Source organism: Aethalodelphis obliquidens, unplaced genomic scaffold, assembly GCF_003676395.1.
Source record: "Aethalodelphis obliquidens isolate GAN/ISIS:26980383/991018 unplaced genomic scaffold, ASM367639v1 scaffold66, whole genome shotgun sequence".
Classification (NCBI taxonomy): Eukaryota; Metazoa; Chordata; class Mammalia; order Artiodactyla; family Delphinidae; genus Aethalodelphis; species Aethalodelphis obliquidens.
The window spans coordinates 9,447,504-9,463,033 of NW_020838010.1; the positions used below are offsets into that span (position 1 = coordinate 9,447,504).

Sequence of the window (15,530 nt, forward strand, 5' to 3'; positions counted from 1 at the left end):
TATTAAGAGCAGTAGTAACAGTGATAACAGATAAACGAGTGAAAGCAGCTTCCTCTTATCAGTTGTCAAATCCTTTTAAATGATAATATTCGTTGCTCGCATCAGTGTGGGGAAATGGCTGTGTGGGGGAACAGCTGGAGTACTGGGCATGGGGAACAATAGGCACTCAGTGAATGTTAGCCGTGGCAGTAATTGGTGTTACTGTTCTCGTCAAGCTGTATCGCGTGAGATGTTGGAAGCCTAGGTCAAGAGGCTGAGAGGCTGTGTATCGTCTGGAAGCCCTGGCTGCAATCTTCACCCACTTACTGCGTGAACGTCTCTAAGCCTCAGTTTCTTAATCTGTAAAATGTGTATATCGTAGTGCTTGCGTTCAGGGGTTTTTATGAAGACTGAGGGAGATGGTGCACGAAAACTCTCTAGCACAGTCATGTGACAATCAGAAAGCATGCGATTGCACTCAGGGTGCACTGCTCAGCATACCTTCTGCGGGAGCCGCTCTAGCAGTCTGCCAGCTGCATGTCACAGCCCGGGCAGCATGCTCCTGGCAGAACCAAAAATCAAGTTCTGGGATCTTGGGACGCTTTGGGTTACTCTGGCAATAACCAGGTACTTAATGTGCATTACTTCAGTTAATCCACTCAAGAAGATTACGAAAGCGCTCTTACTCTCATCATCCCCCATTTCATAGATGGGCAATCTGAGATGTAGAGAGGATACGACTTGCCTAAACCCATAAATGGTGGGGTCAGCATTTGAACCCAGGAGATTTGACTCCCCGAACAGTTTTTAACCACTTTCTTCCATGCTTGCTGCTTGGGAATTCAAAGCTAAATCAGCCATAATCCGGGACCCTTAGAAGCTGCTGGATTTGGGGGAATTACTTAGCGTCCTACACTTGGTTTTCTCTCCTTTCCTGTCTACCTCAGAGGGTTCTTTCTGGAACAGATGAGCTACCGTGTCTGAAATGCTTTGAAAACTGGAACACACTATCTTAACACAGTTGGTAATATACCAAGCAGAAAAATAAAACTTGGTAGAGTCCCAGTGATGGATTTTTACACTTGAATTCATTTGTGTGGTGCTTCTTTAAGCAACGGACATAACCAACTAACAGGCCATTTGGAAGACATTATATTTGGAAGGAGCTGAACTGGAACAGGAGATGATATGCTTGTTCCACATGCCCTCAAAGAAAACTCATGGAACTTGGGTTGCATCTACATTAGTACCTGAGATAAAGTGTTTGGGAACAAAAGGAGTTTCAGATCCTCTGTCCTCTACCTTTACGTTGAGAGCACCAGCGCTCTTTAACTGCAACAAAGGAATGGTTTCTATAGGATGATTCAGTTTTTATGTTATACAGAGCAATAAAGTATTTTCTTCCTTCTTAGCTACCATCAGTAGTAGTTAAGTGTGAGTGAATTGCCCTGGAGTTGCAGGCAGTTACGTTTAAAAACGCATATCCGGTTCCACTTCAGAAATGCACGCTATTTTTGCACATGCCGCTTGAGCCAAACAATACACGCCGTACTGATAAGGCCTAAGGGCGCACCTCGCAAACACCGCCGAACACAAGAGGCTAAGCAGCCAGGGTGACACCTGTGCTTTGTGGACCAATAATACACGTGAAATTGGTGACAAAATAGAAAATCCATTTTGAAAGGAGCATTGGGAGCCTGGGAGACTGTATGAAGCTGTATGAAAGGAAATGCTATCTATTGCCAGGGCCCTGGACATGATCCTATGTTGAATATCAACATTCTGTGCTAAACACACCACTAGGAATCACTAACCAAACAACTGTATATATGAGGTTACATTCAAGAAAAGTCTAACGGGAGGAATTTTTTCCAGGGAATTTTCTCAGTGACGAATCCACATCCTGAAATTTTCCTGGTCGCGAGAATTGAAAAGGTGCTCCAGGGAAACATCACGCACTGTGCGGAGCCCTACGTCAAAAATTCCGACCCGGCAAAGGTATTTATAAAGATCGTTGGTGAGCATTTCAGCCTGATGTAGAATTTGCCTTTTATTGGTATTTTAAATGGTATCATCAATGATTCCTCCCAAAAGAAAACAAAAAACAAAAAAATCCCGCAACGTTCTCGCAGCATGCAGTATTTTCTGAAAACGTTGTTTACTATGTGAGTATGCATGCTAAGGCTTGAACGTGACTTTTCCCCCTTTTCCTTTATGTCCTTTTTACACGACGATCTGATTTTTGCTTGTTTATCGAAGTAAGAGCTAAAGGCTTTTAGGCAACACCTGTTCATTGATACCGTATCCTTGGCAATAGCTACCCTTTCTTTACTCCCAGCCCTGCAATACGGGCTTAGAATGTCAGAGCTGGGAGGATAAAAATGACCCAGTCCTGCAGTTTCCAAATGCCAGTCTGTACTCAAATTTACTCCTATCTGTGATGAAATGAGAAAAGAAAGACAAGATAGTGAGCCCTTCATGAAACTTCAATGTATTTTATTCGAAGGGCTGTCCTTTATTCTGAGACTTTTGCCCTTCCTACCTTTTAGACATTACACCTGTCTGTCTTTCCTGAAACGCTGGCGTATGAAATGGCGGGGATTGTTTTTTTACCATCCAAGGGCTTTAAATGGCAGCCTTCAAAGTCGGCGAGCCATAGACTCATCCCAATTTCTGGATCATGAATTCCAAACCTTTGGAAATTATTGATCTAATTCTCTCGTCTCATTTTATAAATGAGAAAAGTGAGGCCCAGAGAGGGAAAGCATTTGTGGCACAGTTCACTAGCGGCACTCCAGCTGCTGAGTATTTGTAAGAGTCGATCTGTTATTTGTAGCACTGAGCTGTGTGTCCAAATAGTGTTTATTAAGTGGGAGATGCTGAGGAGACCTGTGACTAATGTGTGGGAAAAGAAACTCTGAACAGTATAGATAAAAGCCTCTAGCATTCTGTATCCCTAGGGGTGAGCATACAGCCAGCATCTTCACAGCCTGTTTGGACTCTATAGGCAGTTCGTCTCCTTTGCCGTCTCCCAGTGCCTGTGCAGACAGCAATTCCTGCCCACGCTAAGCTAATTGCATCGATTGTTGGTCATTTGGCTTTTATCTTGGGAGTAAAAAGGTCAGCAGTACCTAGAACAAACTTCTCCCAAGAATGATGAGTGTCTGCCTGCTCACGTTGTGAAAGGAAATACACATTACAACTGCTTAAATTTTCCCAGTAGTGGTCTTTGGTGCAAAACATGCCCTACATCTATTTTGTCTGTCTTCTGATATCTCGATGAGGGCTTTGTTGGTGAGAAAACACAGAACCTTTAGGAAATACTTTCATCTTGGAAAGTGGGTGACTGATGTGTGTTGTGTTTTACCTGTAGCTATTTCTATATATTGTTTTCCTAGATTTTGATGTTTTATATCAGTGAGCTGGGGCAATTATTTTTCTGGGTGAGTCCCTGGTAGTTTGAACAAATATGATCTTGTCTTCTTATTTCTGCCCTTAGACAGCCCAGAAGGTGCACAGGACAGCTAAGCAAGTGTGTAGCCGCCTTGGACAATACAGAATGCCCTTTGCTTGGGCTGCCAGGTTTGTACAAATATAATCCTGACCCATCTATTCACGCTCACATGTAAAGTTGAGGGCTGTCGTCTTTCCCAGTAGCATTTGGAAGTCTGTTTCTGACAAGCCAGTTACATCTTGGGACACTTGGGATGTGTCTCAGTTCATTCGGACTGCTATAATGAATTATTATAGACTGGGTGGCTTAAACAACAGACATTTATTTCATACCCAGAGGTTAGAATTCCGAGATCAGGGTGCCAGCATGGTTGGGTTCTGGTGAGGACTGTCTTCCAGGTTTTAGATAACCAACTCCTCCTTGTATCCTCACATGGTGGAACGAGGGCGGGCTAGCTCTCTGGCCTCTTATAAGGGCACTAATCCCATTTATGAGGTCTCCATCCTCATGACCGAATCACCTCCCAAAGGCCCTACCTCCAAGTATCACCTTGGGGATTAGATTTCAACAAATGAACTTTGGCGACATGGGGCCGGGTGGGGGGAACGATACAAACGTTCAGTCTGTAACAGGATATAAGAATTCTTTCTCTTAGAATTTGCTGTGCCTCAAAGACCTTTCACTTTTTCAAATGTCTTGCTTCAGGGAAATTTTCTTTGGCTTGGGTTACTGATCTGACTGACACCACTTAATTTTATTGCATTTTAAAGCAGAGCTTATTTGCTAAAGTGATGGAATTTTTTCCCAGAAAACCAGAAATTGTAGTGAATTATGTACAGTGTGCCCACTGTTTCAGAGTTGGCTGGGTGTATGCTTTGAAAAGCCATCATAGAGTAATTCTGAAAAACATACTAAAAATGAGAAGGCAAAGAATGCTGTTAAGTGCAAGTGTGTAATTACTTAATAGATTTTCTTGCTTTCTGATGACAAATTTGGCAACCCCTTCAGGGGTAGTCTGTTAGGAAGTGTATTATCTATACCACATATCTGATGGTGGGTTACATGTTTTTTCTCCAGATCTTGCAAGTCTACCTACAGTGATGACTTAAAACGTGCTTCTTGCTTATTCCCCCTTTGAAGTACAAGTTCACTGGCTTGTTTGTGGTACAGCCTGTACAGCTCACTGGAACTTCTGGGGAAAGGGCACCATGTTCTGAATAATTCAATCAGTTATGTTCAGTGGGTGCTGACGAGTAGCATAAGGACAGGAGATTCTAAGTTAATTAAGTCTTCTGTCACTATTTATAATCACTTCATTTGGGGGAAGGTCTCAAAATGCATTATATGTTGGTAGATGAAAAGGCACCTTGTCCTTGTTTTGCAGACTGGTAAGAATGATAGCCAAGGATAGGTCAAGGGCAAAGAGTAGTGGAGGGTGGTATATTTAGGCATTATAGAAGGTGAAATATTGCCTGTAAATATAAGCGTACTTAGTGATGCTCCAGCTGCTGCTGCTGTTATTATTTATAGGGATTAAGTGCTCAATGTATAAGGCAGAGGTCTGAGTGTTTAATGTATACTTCCTTAAGAGGTGGGTATTGGGACTTCCCTGGTGCTCCAGTGGGTAAGACTCTGTGCTCCCAATGCAGGGGTCCCGGGTTCGACCCCTGGTCAGGGAACTAGATCCCGCATGCCGCAACTAAGGATCCTGCACGCGGCAACGAAGATCCTGCATGCCACAACTAAGACCCGGCACAGCCAAACAAACAAACAAATAAATACATACATACACACATACATACATACCCCCCTCAAAAAAAGAGGTGGGTAGTATTCCCCCCCATCTTAGAGACGAGGAAATTGAGTCACTGAAATAAAAAAAAAAAAAAATCCTTGCCCAAGTTCCCATGGCATGTGTGTGAGTAGGGCTCAGCGCTCATGGCGTCTGAGTTCAGAGCCCACGCTGGACACCTGTGGCACACTGCCCCCCGCCCCCCTTCAGGCCATAGCAGTAGCTGCTTGATGCTGATTTGCCAGTAGAAAAATAAATTTTAAAATCTTCAAAGTTAGACGCTGTGATCCTCAGTTCTGATGTGGAATTATGCTGTTTCTTTCTGCCTGAATTATTTTGGTTGTCAGCAGTAGCAGGAACTCACTCTAAAGGCTTGGCTGGGGTATTTAAAAGATGTGTGATAAACCCCTGTTTACTGAAAATAAAGGAGGTATGCTTAGAAGTAGGAACAATAGTTAATGCCTATAACCACATTTTCAGTGGTTCTGCCAGGGGGAATTGTGCTTCTGGCCGTAGCTGCTTCCAGTGTGTTGGGTACTTGTACATTACTTCCCGATTTAGCAGTAAAAGAGCTGCTTGAAAAATGGAAGAAGGGGAGGGGGAGGGAATAATTCCAATTCATATTGGAAACTTTACATATATATTGTAGACTCTATAGATTGATCTTAAATATCTAATTCAATTTTTATCAACTTTATTGAGAGATAATTTACCTTTGATTAAAATTCACATTTTATATGTCCAACTTGATGAATTTTCACAGATATTTACAGTCATAAAACTACCACCCCAACCAAGATATAGAACGTGTCTATCACTCCAGAGAGTTTCCTCATATTCCTGTCCAGTCAGCCATCCCACCCACACCCAGGCAACCACTGACCTTAGATGACGTTTACCTATTCTAGACTGTCATATAAGTGGAATCATGCAGTATGTACTCTTGCATTTGGTTTTTTTTTTAAGACTTTTTTTTTTTTGATGTGGACCATTTTTTTTTTTTAATTTATTTATTTTTGGCTGTGTTGGGTCTTCGTTTCTGTGTGAGGGCTTTCTCCAGTTGCGGAGAGCGGGGGCCATTCTTCATCGCCATGCGCAGGCCTCTTACTGTCGTGGCCTCTCTTGTTGCAGACCACAGGCTCCAGACGCGCAGGCTCAGTAGTTGTGGCTCACGGGCCTAGTTGCTCCGCGGCATGTGGGATCTTCCCAGACCAGGGCTCGAACCCGTGTCCTTTGCATTAGCAGGCGGATTCTCAACCACTGCGCCACCAGGGAAGCCCTGATGTGGACCATTTTTAAAGTCTGTATTGAATTTGTTACAGTATTGCTTCTGTTTCACGTTTTGGTTTTTTGGCCACGAGGCATGTGGGATCTTAGCTCCCCAACCAGGGATGGAACCCGCACTCCCTGTATTGGAAGGAGAAGTGTTAACCACTGGACCACAAGGGAAGTCCCTTGCATTTGGTTTCTTTTTTTTTTTTTTTTTTTGCGCTACACGGGCCTCTCACTGTTGTGGCCTCTCCCGTTGCGGAGCACAGGCTCCGGACGACGCAGGCTCAGCGGCCATGGCCCACGGACCCAGCCGCTCCGCGGCATGTGGGATCCTCCCGGACCGGGGCACGAACCCGTGTCCCCTGCATCGGCAGGCGGACTCTCAACCACTGTGCCACCAGGGAAGCCCCGGCATTTGGTTTCTTGTGCTCAATCTGTTTTTGAGTTTCATCCATAATGTTCTATCAGTTGTTCATTTTGAGTAGTATTCCATCGTAAGAATATACCACGATTTGTTTATTCACCTGTTGATGAATATCTGGGTGGTTGCCAGTTTGGGGCTATAACAAATAAATCTGCTGTGAACAGTCAAGTACCATGTGGAAATATGCCTAGGAGTGGAATTGCAGGATCAGAGGGTAGGTGTATGCTTAACTTCGGGAGAAGCTGCCGAATTATGTTCCAAGATAGTTTCACCATTTTCTACTCCCACCACCACTATTTTATCTTAATTTATCAATACTTTGGAGTTAAAAAACCCCTTCTGTTCCTGTTTTAGACCCATTTTCAAAGATATTCAAGGTTCTCTGGACCTGGATGGGAGATTTTCTCCTTTGTATAAACAAGACAGTAGCAAGCTTTCAAACGAAGACATTCTCAAGTTGCTCTCAGAATACAAGAAGTAAGTGTTTGGGAGTTACTGCAGTAGATCAGTATAATAGATGAATTATAATTCCTTCAAATTCTGAACGCGAGTCATATATGGGAAAAATCAAATGCTTTGGAGCATTTGGATTTTGGAAGCGTTTGGATAAAGTGTAACCAATGCACTTCTTAATCATATTTTTAAGTATAAAATATTCTTATTTTACATCTAGGCCAGAGAAGACCAAATTGCAGATTATTCCTGGGCAGCTAAACATCACAGTAGAATGTGTTCCTGTGGATTTATCAAGTAAGAACTTACATATTGCAAATAAGCCTACAGAGCTATTATGCTTGAATCTCAGGTTTTTATCTTCTCAGTGTTTTTCTTGAGGTTTACATGGTGTATTAGTTTCCTAGGGCTGCTGGAAGAAAGTATTACAAACTGGGTGGCTTAAAATGCAAATTTATTCTGTGGTTCTAGAGGCTAGAGGTCAAAATCAAGGTGTCAGCAGGGCCGTGCTCCCTCTGAGTGCTCTAAGGAAGAAGCATTCCTCGCCTCTTCTAGCTTCTAGTGGCTGCTGACTCTCCTTGGCATCCTTTGCTTGTAGTTGCATCACTCCAATCTCTGCCTCTGTCCTCACATGGCCTTCTATTAAGAACACCAGTCATTGGATTTAGGGCCCACCTTAATCCATTATGATCTCATCCTCCTAGCTAATTACATCTGCCAAGACCCTATTTCCAAATAAGGTCACATTCTGAGCTTCTAGTGGACATGAATTTGGGTGGGACACTGTTCAACCCAGGACACATGGTAAATAGTTACAGACTAGGAAGTGAATTGAGTTGATTTTATCAGGTGCTGTTTCATGTGTTATATATGATGTTGTGAGTGTGCTCCAGTGAGTTTCTGCTCCTTTTGCCTTGGATAAGTTTCATCAACGAAGGGATCCAAAAGGAGGAGTATCTCTTTTGTCTAAAGAATCTATGATCTCAGGAGACACAAAAGACAATTTGCAGGAAACAAAATGACTTGTAAATCTTTTTAAAATGTCCAGTCTCAGTAATTATGCCACTAACACAAAGGTAAACATTTAAGCATTGGGATGTTTTTGTTCATCTATCAGATTTACAAAAATGAAGTGGAACTGTCGAATGCTGGCTAGGTTTTGGCCAGGCACCGTCCCCCATCACGAGTAGGAATACAATTTGGCAGTAGATATCCATGAATGTCCGTAACTAAGGCATTCCATTTCTGAGATTCTGTCTAGCCATTTATTCACCGAATAAGCATTTATTGAGTAAACTTTATTGAATACTTACCAGATGCTTTGAAAGTATGGAGATTACAGTCTAGAATGAATGACAGACATTAAACAAGAAAACAAATAAATGAATAATTTCAGTCTGTGGTTGGGCAGGCTGCTTTAAAAAGGGTGGCCAGTGAAGGCTCACCATGTGACCCCGCCAGCATGTGGTGACTGTGACTGTACATTCTGCTCTGAGGGTGCCCCATATGTAAAGACCTTGAGGTGGGAGCTAGCTTGGTTTGTATGGACAGAAACGGAGCCAATGTGGCTCTAGTGTAGTGTGTGACGGGCACGAGGGAGAGTAGGAGATGAAGTAGGAGAAGTAGGAAAAATCACGTCATGTAGAGAATTGTGAAGACCATGGTAACTCCTTAAAAGACTGAATTTCATTCCAAGTACCATGAGAAGTCACGAAAAGATTGAAGTAGGAGAGTGGCAATTGACATTTTAAGACATCTAAGAGTACAATGGCTTATTTTTTTCCTAAAGAAATAATTTGAAGTGTAGACAGGAGTTTATGCATAAAGGTGTTCTTTGCAGTGTTGTTTATGTGGGGTGGGAGGATTTGGAAACAACCAGAGCCCAACACTGTCAGTGTGGTTAAGGCAGTTATGGTATCCAGATACCATGAAACTTTATGCAGCTATGAAAAATGATGTTTACAAAGAATTCATGAAATAAGACATCAGATAAAACGCCAAAAAAAAAAAACAGGATAAAGTTCTGTATACAGTGGGATTTTTGTGTTGTTATATGAAACATGCATAGGAAGAAGACTAGAAGAAAATAATGCCAAAATATTAGTAGTAGTTATCTCTGGGTAGTGAAATGATCACTTGTTTCTTTGTACCTTTACTCTATACCTCCAGGTATTCTGTTGTAAGTATCGCTATAATAGAAAGCCATACCCAACGAAAAATATTGTGTCCTCAGGTCTGACTCTCCGGGGTCTTCCTCCTCCATCAGTATTGCTCTGCAGCAAGGACCAGCAGTCTTAGAGCCCCTTAAGTGTATGAATAACCTTTACTACAAGGGGCTACCTCAATAACATGTGCTGCTGCTACACCTCTCTGAGGCTTTGTGTTTTCCACTTTCGGGAGGATGGAATTTATTATTGGTAACACATCATAAGATTTGTAGTTTCAAAAGGCTGCCATTATTTCTTAAGTGAAAATTTGCACCTGCACCAAGTTAACTTTTTAAGAGTGACTAGCCATGAGCTAATTGGCATAAATTTACTGTTACTTCCCTGATACCAATAGAAATTTGCAGTGAAAGCTAAATTGCAGTCACAGGAGGAAAAATGTAATGGATTTCTTTGCAGAGTTTAAATTTGTCAAAATTATGATGTGTTAGATTTGGCAAATCGCTCTACGTTGAGAATGAAATAGCAATCCACGTCTGGTTTGAAGGGTTTCACTAAAACCAGCATCAGGCTACTTACTCCTACTTGTTCTTCTGGGTCCTTAAAGTGCTTGTATAACTTTTTGTCAATCACTAAGAATTCTATTTGTTAAACTGCTCTTTGAGAACACAAATCGTGTATATTTTTATAAATGCAGGAATGTGTTAATGATTGTTACATCTTTGCCTGTTCTTTTTTCTGCTACAGACTGTATTACGTCTTCATATGTGCCCCTGAAGCCTTTTGAAAAGAATTGTCAAAATATTACTGTGGAAGTTGAAGAGTTTGTTCCAGAAATGACAAAATATTGTTATCCATTTACCGTTTACAAAAACCATCTATATGTATATCCCTTGCAGTTAAAATACGATAGCCAGAAAACATTTGCCAAGGTACACGGTGTAAACTATACATTTTGGGGTGTAAAATGTTATTTATAATTTTGTTTTGTCACTCATTTTGAATGATGAATCATTTTAGGCAAGGAACATCGCGGTCTGTGTGGAATTCCGGGATTCGGATGAAAGCGATGCTAGCGCTGTAAAGGTTTGTTTGTGATATTGTTAAGCATGCATTTTTAGTAGAGATAGAGATTTTGGTTCTCGGTAGTTCTGTATGCTAAGTTTAATGTGTTTACATGTCGAAGAAAACGTACTAATGCGACAAATGTTATATCGTCTTCTCTACTCTTACACGTTAACTATAAGAATGCGGTAAATACTAAGAAATAACAAACTGAGTTAGGAGCATATATAACTTTAAAAATGGGTAAGCTTCATATGCCAGATTTTTGCCTTTGCCCCACTTTGATTTTGCATTGCTCCAATGCCCAGTCACAAGGTCGTTTTCTCGTGACCTGACAGCTTATAACGGTACCATCAGGGGAGTTTAAACTCCTTTCTCCTTGAAACCTGAACGGGCTTCGAGCTGACAGAAGCACAGCATAACTGCTTTGATCTGAGATATGACTTCTAGTCTGTGGCTGGCCAAATGGTACCTCCAAACTTGAATTAGTGATCCACGAAAAGCATCTCAGCATTCTCTGCTACCGCAGTCCTTAAATACCTGTCACTTCACAGTGCCCTCACATTTTCACTCTTTATAGCCGCTTTTTACTTTTGGCCCTTTAGCCCGTAGCCCATTAATCAGAGGCCTGAGAGAGAAGTCAGACCGTCTAGCCATCACAGAGTGTTTATCTGGCTTCCCAACTTCTCTAGCTTGAACCTAAATCAGACAGATGGATGGCAAATCTTCCACTTAAACCACCTTGGGAAAGAGGCTGGAACAGCCCCAGTTAAGTCATTGAATGGTTAATAGCTCTGACCCTTGAAAAGAGAGTTTTTTCACAGAGAAAGCTAGGTTAAATTAAGAATTAGCTGGCTCAAATGAGGTGTATGTTCTCTGATTCTTCCTTCAGTGGAGATGAGAATAACATTTTCTTCGCCCCCATGCGGTATCCTTTTTTTTTTTTTTTAACATCTTTATTGGAGTATAATTGCTTTACAATGGTGTGTTAGTTTCCGCTTTATAACAGAGTGAATCAGCTATACTTATACATATATCCCCATATCTCTTCCCTCTTGCGTCTCCCTCCCTCCCACCCTCCCTATCCCACCCCTCTAGGTGGTCACAAAGCACCGAGCTGATCTCCCTGTGCTATGCGGCTGCTTCCCACTAGCTATCTATTTTACGTTTGGTAGTGTATATATGTCCATGCCACTCTCTCACTTTGTCCCAGCTGACCCTTGCCCCTTCCCGTGTCCTCAAGTCCATTCTCCAGTAGTTCTGTGTCTTTATTCCCGTCTTACCCCTAGGTTCTTCATGACATTTTTTTTTCTTAGATTCCATATATATGTGTTAGCATACGGTATTTGTCTTTCTCTTTCTGACTTACTTCACTCTGTATGACAGACTCTAGGTCCATCCACCTCACTACAAATAACTCAATTTCGTTTCTTTTTATGGCTGAGTAATATTCCATCGTATATATGGGCCACATCTTCTTTAGCCATTCATCCGATATCCTTTTTGTATACTTAAAGATTCTTAGGTTACCTCTCTGCAGTGCCTGCAAATTGCCTCCATGACCATATTTAAGGAGAGCTGGCGTTGCACTCACGTGGAGTGTCACTTTCATTTCTCAGCTGGCCTGGAGGCTAGCTCCGAAGTACCCGAGTGAGGCAGTTAGGACCTTGGCACAGTGACTCCATATTTTCATCCTTGAACTTATTAGGCCTATGGAACTGAAAAGCTCACACTAGAAATGAAATCGGATCTTTCCATGGAACCATAGAAAGCCTTCCATTAATTTTATTGGTGTAACAGCAAGCTGGTGACTCTTAAACTATGGCTCATAAAGTGAGAGAACAGTAAGCTAGTCTGTAGCTTAATGGACATTCAGTTTCTAATTCCTCGAGGCTAGGAATGGATCTGCTGTTGGTTCTATTTTGTTAACTCCTCGCCTTACCCCACTGCACAGTGAGCATTCAGCAAATGTTGCTGACCGACTGAGGGGGAGCTTCTCATACTAAGAAGTGCAAATAGCACGAGAGAAGTAAGCTTTCCAGGCCTGGTTGGAGAGTGTTTCCCTTCCAAATGATGAGAAGTGTTCAGCCTCTTACTGTCAGCTAGGTTGGAATTATATTTCTCAGATGGCCGGAAATTCAGAAGCATTCATGCAGCCAAGTAAGGCGATGTCTGGGGTGGTGTCTGGAGTGACTGTAAATGATTTGGAATTTACAGGTTCATGGTGAGAGCTGGGTGGGCTTGGCCGTGACCCTGGGCTCACAGATGCCTCTAACTCTTTGTGGTTCCCTAGCATCGTGTTTAAAGAGTGACATTGAGGGTGGTGACTCTGTTTCCTTCTTTTGCAGTGTATTTATGGAAAACCTGCGGGGCCTGTTTTTACCACAAACGCTTACGCTGTTGTCTCGCATCACAACCAGAATCCAGAGTTCTATGATGAGGTAAAGCGCGTTATTTGGACGTTTACAAAACCCAGTGGTGGCTCTTCTTTTTCTCTTTGAATCATTTCCAATATTGTGTCTGCACTTTCACCCGCTGAATGTTTTGTCCCATGAAAATAGAAAATGTCACATCAGAACGAGGGGCCACTGCCTGCTTGGTGCCCTTTGGTGACAGTGGAAGATGGGCCCACAAATTGAAGGGCCTCTGGCGTGAGATAACGTAGGAAACAGACACCACACTGGAACGGGGACTCTAGCCCTTACTTTGACAACAACTGGCTCCGTGACCTTGAGCAAGTCACTTCCTCTTTCTGAGTCTCCATTTCCAAAGCTTTAAAATAAGAAATTTAGAAGGGATTTTCTGAAGGCCCTTTTAGCTCTTTCTTCCTGTGGTCCTGCGTGGGAGGGTGCAGCCTCTCTGTAAGTGAAATGCTCCGAGAGACACAGCGGCATGGCTGGGTCCCCAGAGTCCCATTGGCTGCACCGAATGCCTCAGCGCAATGTAGACAGAGGGGGCTGGCGTGGTCTCCCGGCCTCCGAGCGCCCTTGCTCAGTCTGCCTTTCTGACCCTGTCCCTACCTCTTTCCTTCTTCCCACTTCTCTAGCTCTATGTCTCTGTGTCCTTTCCAGTGTCTCTCTTAGTGTCTCTGTCACAGCCTCTTCTCGTCTATGTGTAGTCGGCTTATCCAAATCCGCAGACTGCTTTTGATGGCTGCGTGTCTCCGTGGAACCCGGATGCGTATCCCAGGCCAGAAGCTCTGCTGTTTCTGCTTCTCAGGTTCCACGTCTCCATCCCTGGCTTGGTCTGAAACCATCCCCCCTGCTGTCCTGATTTCCCCAGGCCCAGCTGCTGTTGTATGGAGGCCTTAAACCCCAGCCCGAGGCTCACTCATTCCTTCTCAGTCCAGTGCCCCTACTTTCTCCGGGGATGGAGAGGAGGGTAGTGGGACTTTGCATTTTCGCCACCCAGGGAGGGAGTATGTCCATATTGATGTGCAGCAGAGCATTAGATACCCAGATGGTCTGGATGCTGTGAATAGGCGTATTCTGTGGTGAAATATACCTACAACAGAAATTAGTTATAACACCAAAACCATGCCTTGTGTGAATGATAATTAGGCCAGATGTCCCATCACCAAGCTGTTTAATACATCCCTCTCTATAACCAATGTCAGTCACTAGAGAAAACTTGTTCATGTAGTAAGTAGTCCACATTATCTTTAGGAAATGGACTTTTCAAGCATTCACTATATATTAACCAGGAAAGTGAGTGTGAGCGTGTGTGTGTGTTTGCGTGTGTTCCTGTGCAAGTCCACGTATGTGTGTTAAATCAATTAAATCTGTAATCTCTCTCCCATACACTTCCCAGGAGGCATTACAAACGGGCAGTTGGGTTCTGACTGGAAAAGTACTTGCAATGCTTGTTTTAAAGTATTAATTTTTAGTATTAAATTCGTGTGTCAGGACGATACTTTTTATTTATTCAAGAGTAAGGTTGTGTTCTTCTTCTAAAGAAATTTATATACACTGTAATTTGTGGATCCCATAATACCACAGTGACTTTTTGCATGTTTATTTGTAAAGGCTTAATTTTTTCTTCATGCAGAGGAGGGCAGTGATTTCGAAAAAAGCAGCCTTTCAAATTCAATGCACATTGTAGATGGATTGCATTCACTGACTTACATTGAGTTACAGAGTATCCCTGGGCTGTAAGGATGTGGTTTTGATCCAGTGTTTCAGAAAACCTGCTGCAAAGTTGAATCCAGGAGAATCCACTGGACTCTTCAGCAAAAGTAATAAATCAGCCCTCACAACCCAAGAGAATATTGTTGTCAAACTGTGAAACTGACCAGAAAAGCATTTGGAATATATTTAAATCATATCTATTATTTGACCACTTGGCTTGTGATTTAGAAAAGTATGTCACTGGAAAAGTATGATGAAACAGAGCTAAAGGTCTGACAGTCCAGCTTGACAATGAAAACAAAACGCTATGTGTAATTTTGCTTTCATTTCAGATTAAAATTGAGCTTCCCATTCACCTGCATCAAAAACATCATTTGCTTTTCACTTTTTATCATGTAAGCTGTGAAATTAACACAAAGGGAACAACCAAAAAGCAGGATACAGTTGAAACTCCAGGTACGTGTGCTCTTTAAATGTCTCTCTCTAGAGCTATTTGAAATGGAGTTGTCTTGGCTATATATAACCTCTTTTCATCGAGGTACAGACCACTTCCCCTCACCAAAAAGTACATTTCTGAGTTCAAAGTTCACTGGTGAAAGATGAATTACATGTTCGTTTTATCATCATTTCTACCCAACGTCATGTCCAAATGCTTGCCAGTGTACTTAGACTACCATAGGCAACGTAAAGTAATATTGCCCCTCTCAGAGAGAAACCCATATTATGATGCAGTGTTTTTGTCATTTCTTTCACGTAGAATAGCCCAGCAACCAGAATTTTCCAGTTCTGCTCACTGAGA

General features: G+C 42.4%; 1 protein-coding gene across 1 annotated transcript in view; it reads left to right on the forward strand.

Moving 5' to 3' along the window:
• LOC113610978 (dedicator of cytokinesis protein 11) overlaps positions 1–15,233 on the forward strand; it is an 84,916-nt gene extending 69,683 nt beyond the window's left edge. The window contains exons 14-21 of the mRNA XM_027089537.1: positions 1,855–1,977; positions 3,479–3,561; positions 7,276–7,398; positions 7,595–7,671; positions 10,287–10,471; positions 10,560–10,625; positions 12,953–13,045; positions 15,064–15,233. Of these exons, the coding sequence (XP_026945338.1) occupies positions 1,855–1,977; positions 3,479–3,561; positions 7,276–7,398; positions 7,595–7,671; positions 10,287–10,471; positions 10,560–10,625; positions 12,953–13,045; positions 15,064–15,204 (891 nt within the window). The 3' untranslated portion in view covers positions 15,205–15,233. The remainder of the gene's footprint in view (positions 1–1,854; positions 1,978–3,478; positions 3,562–7,275; positions 7,399–7,594; positions 7,672–10,286; positions 10,472–10,559; positions 10,626–12,952; positions 13,046–15,063) is intronic.
• The last annotated feature ends 297 nt before the right edge of the window (positions 15,234–15,530 follow it).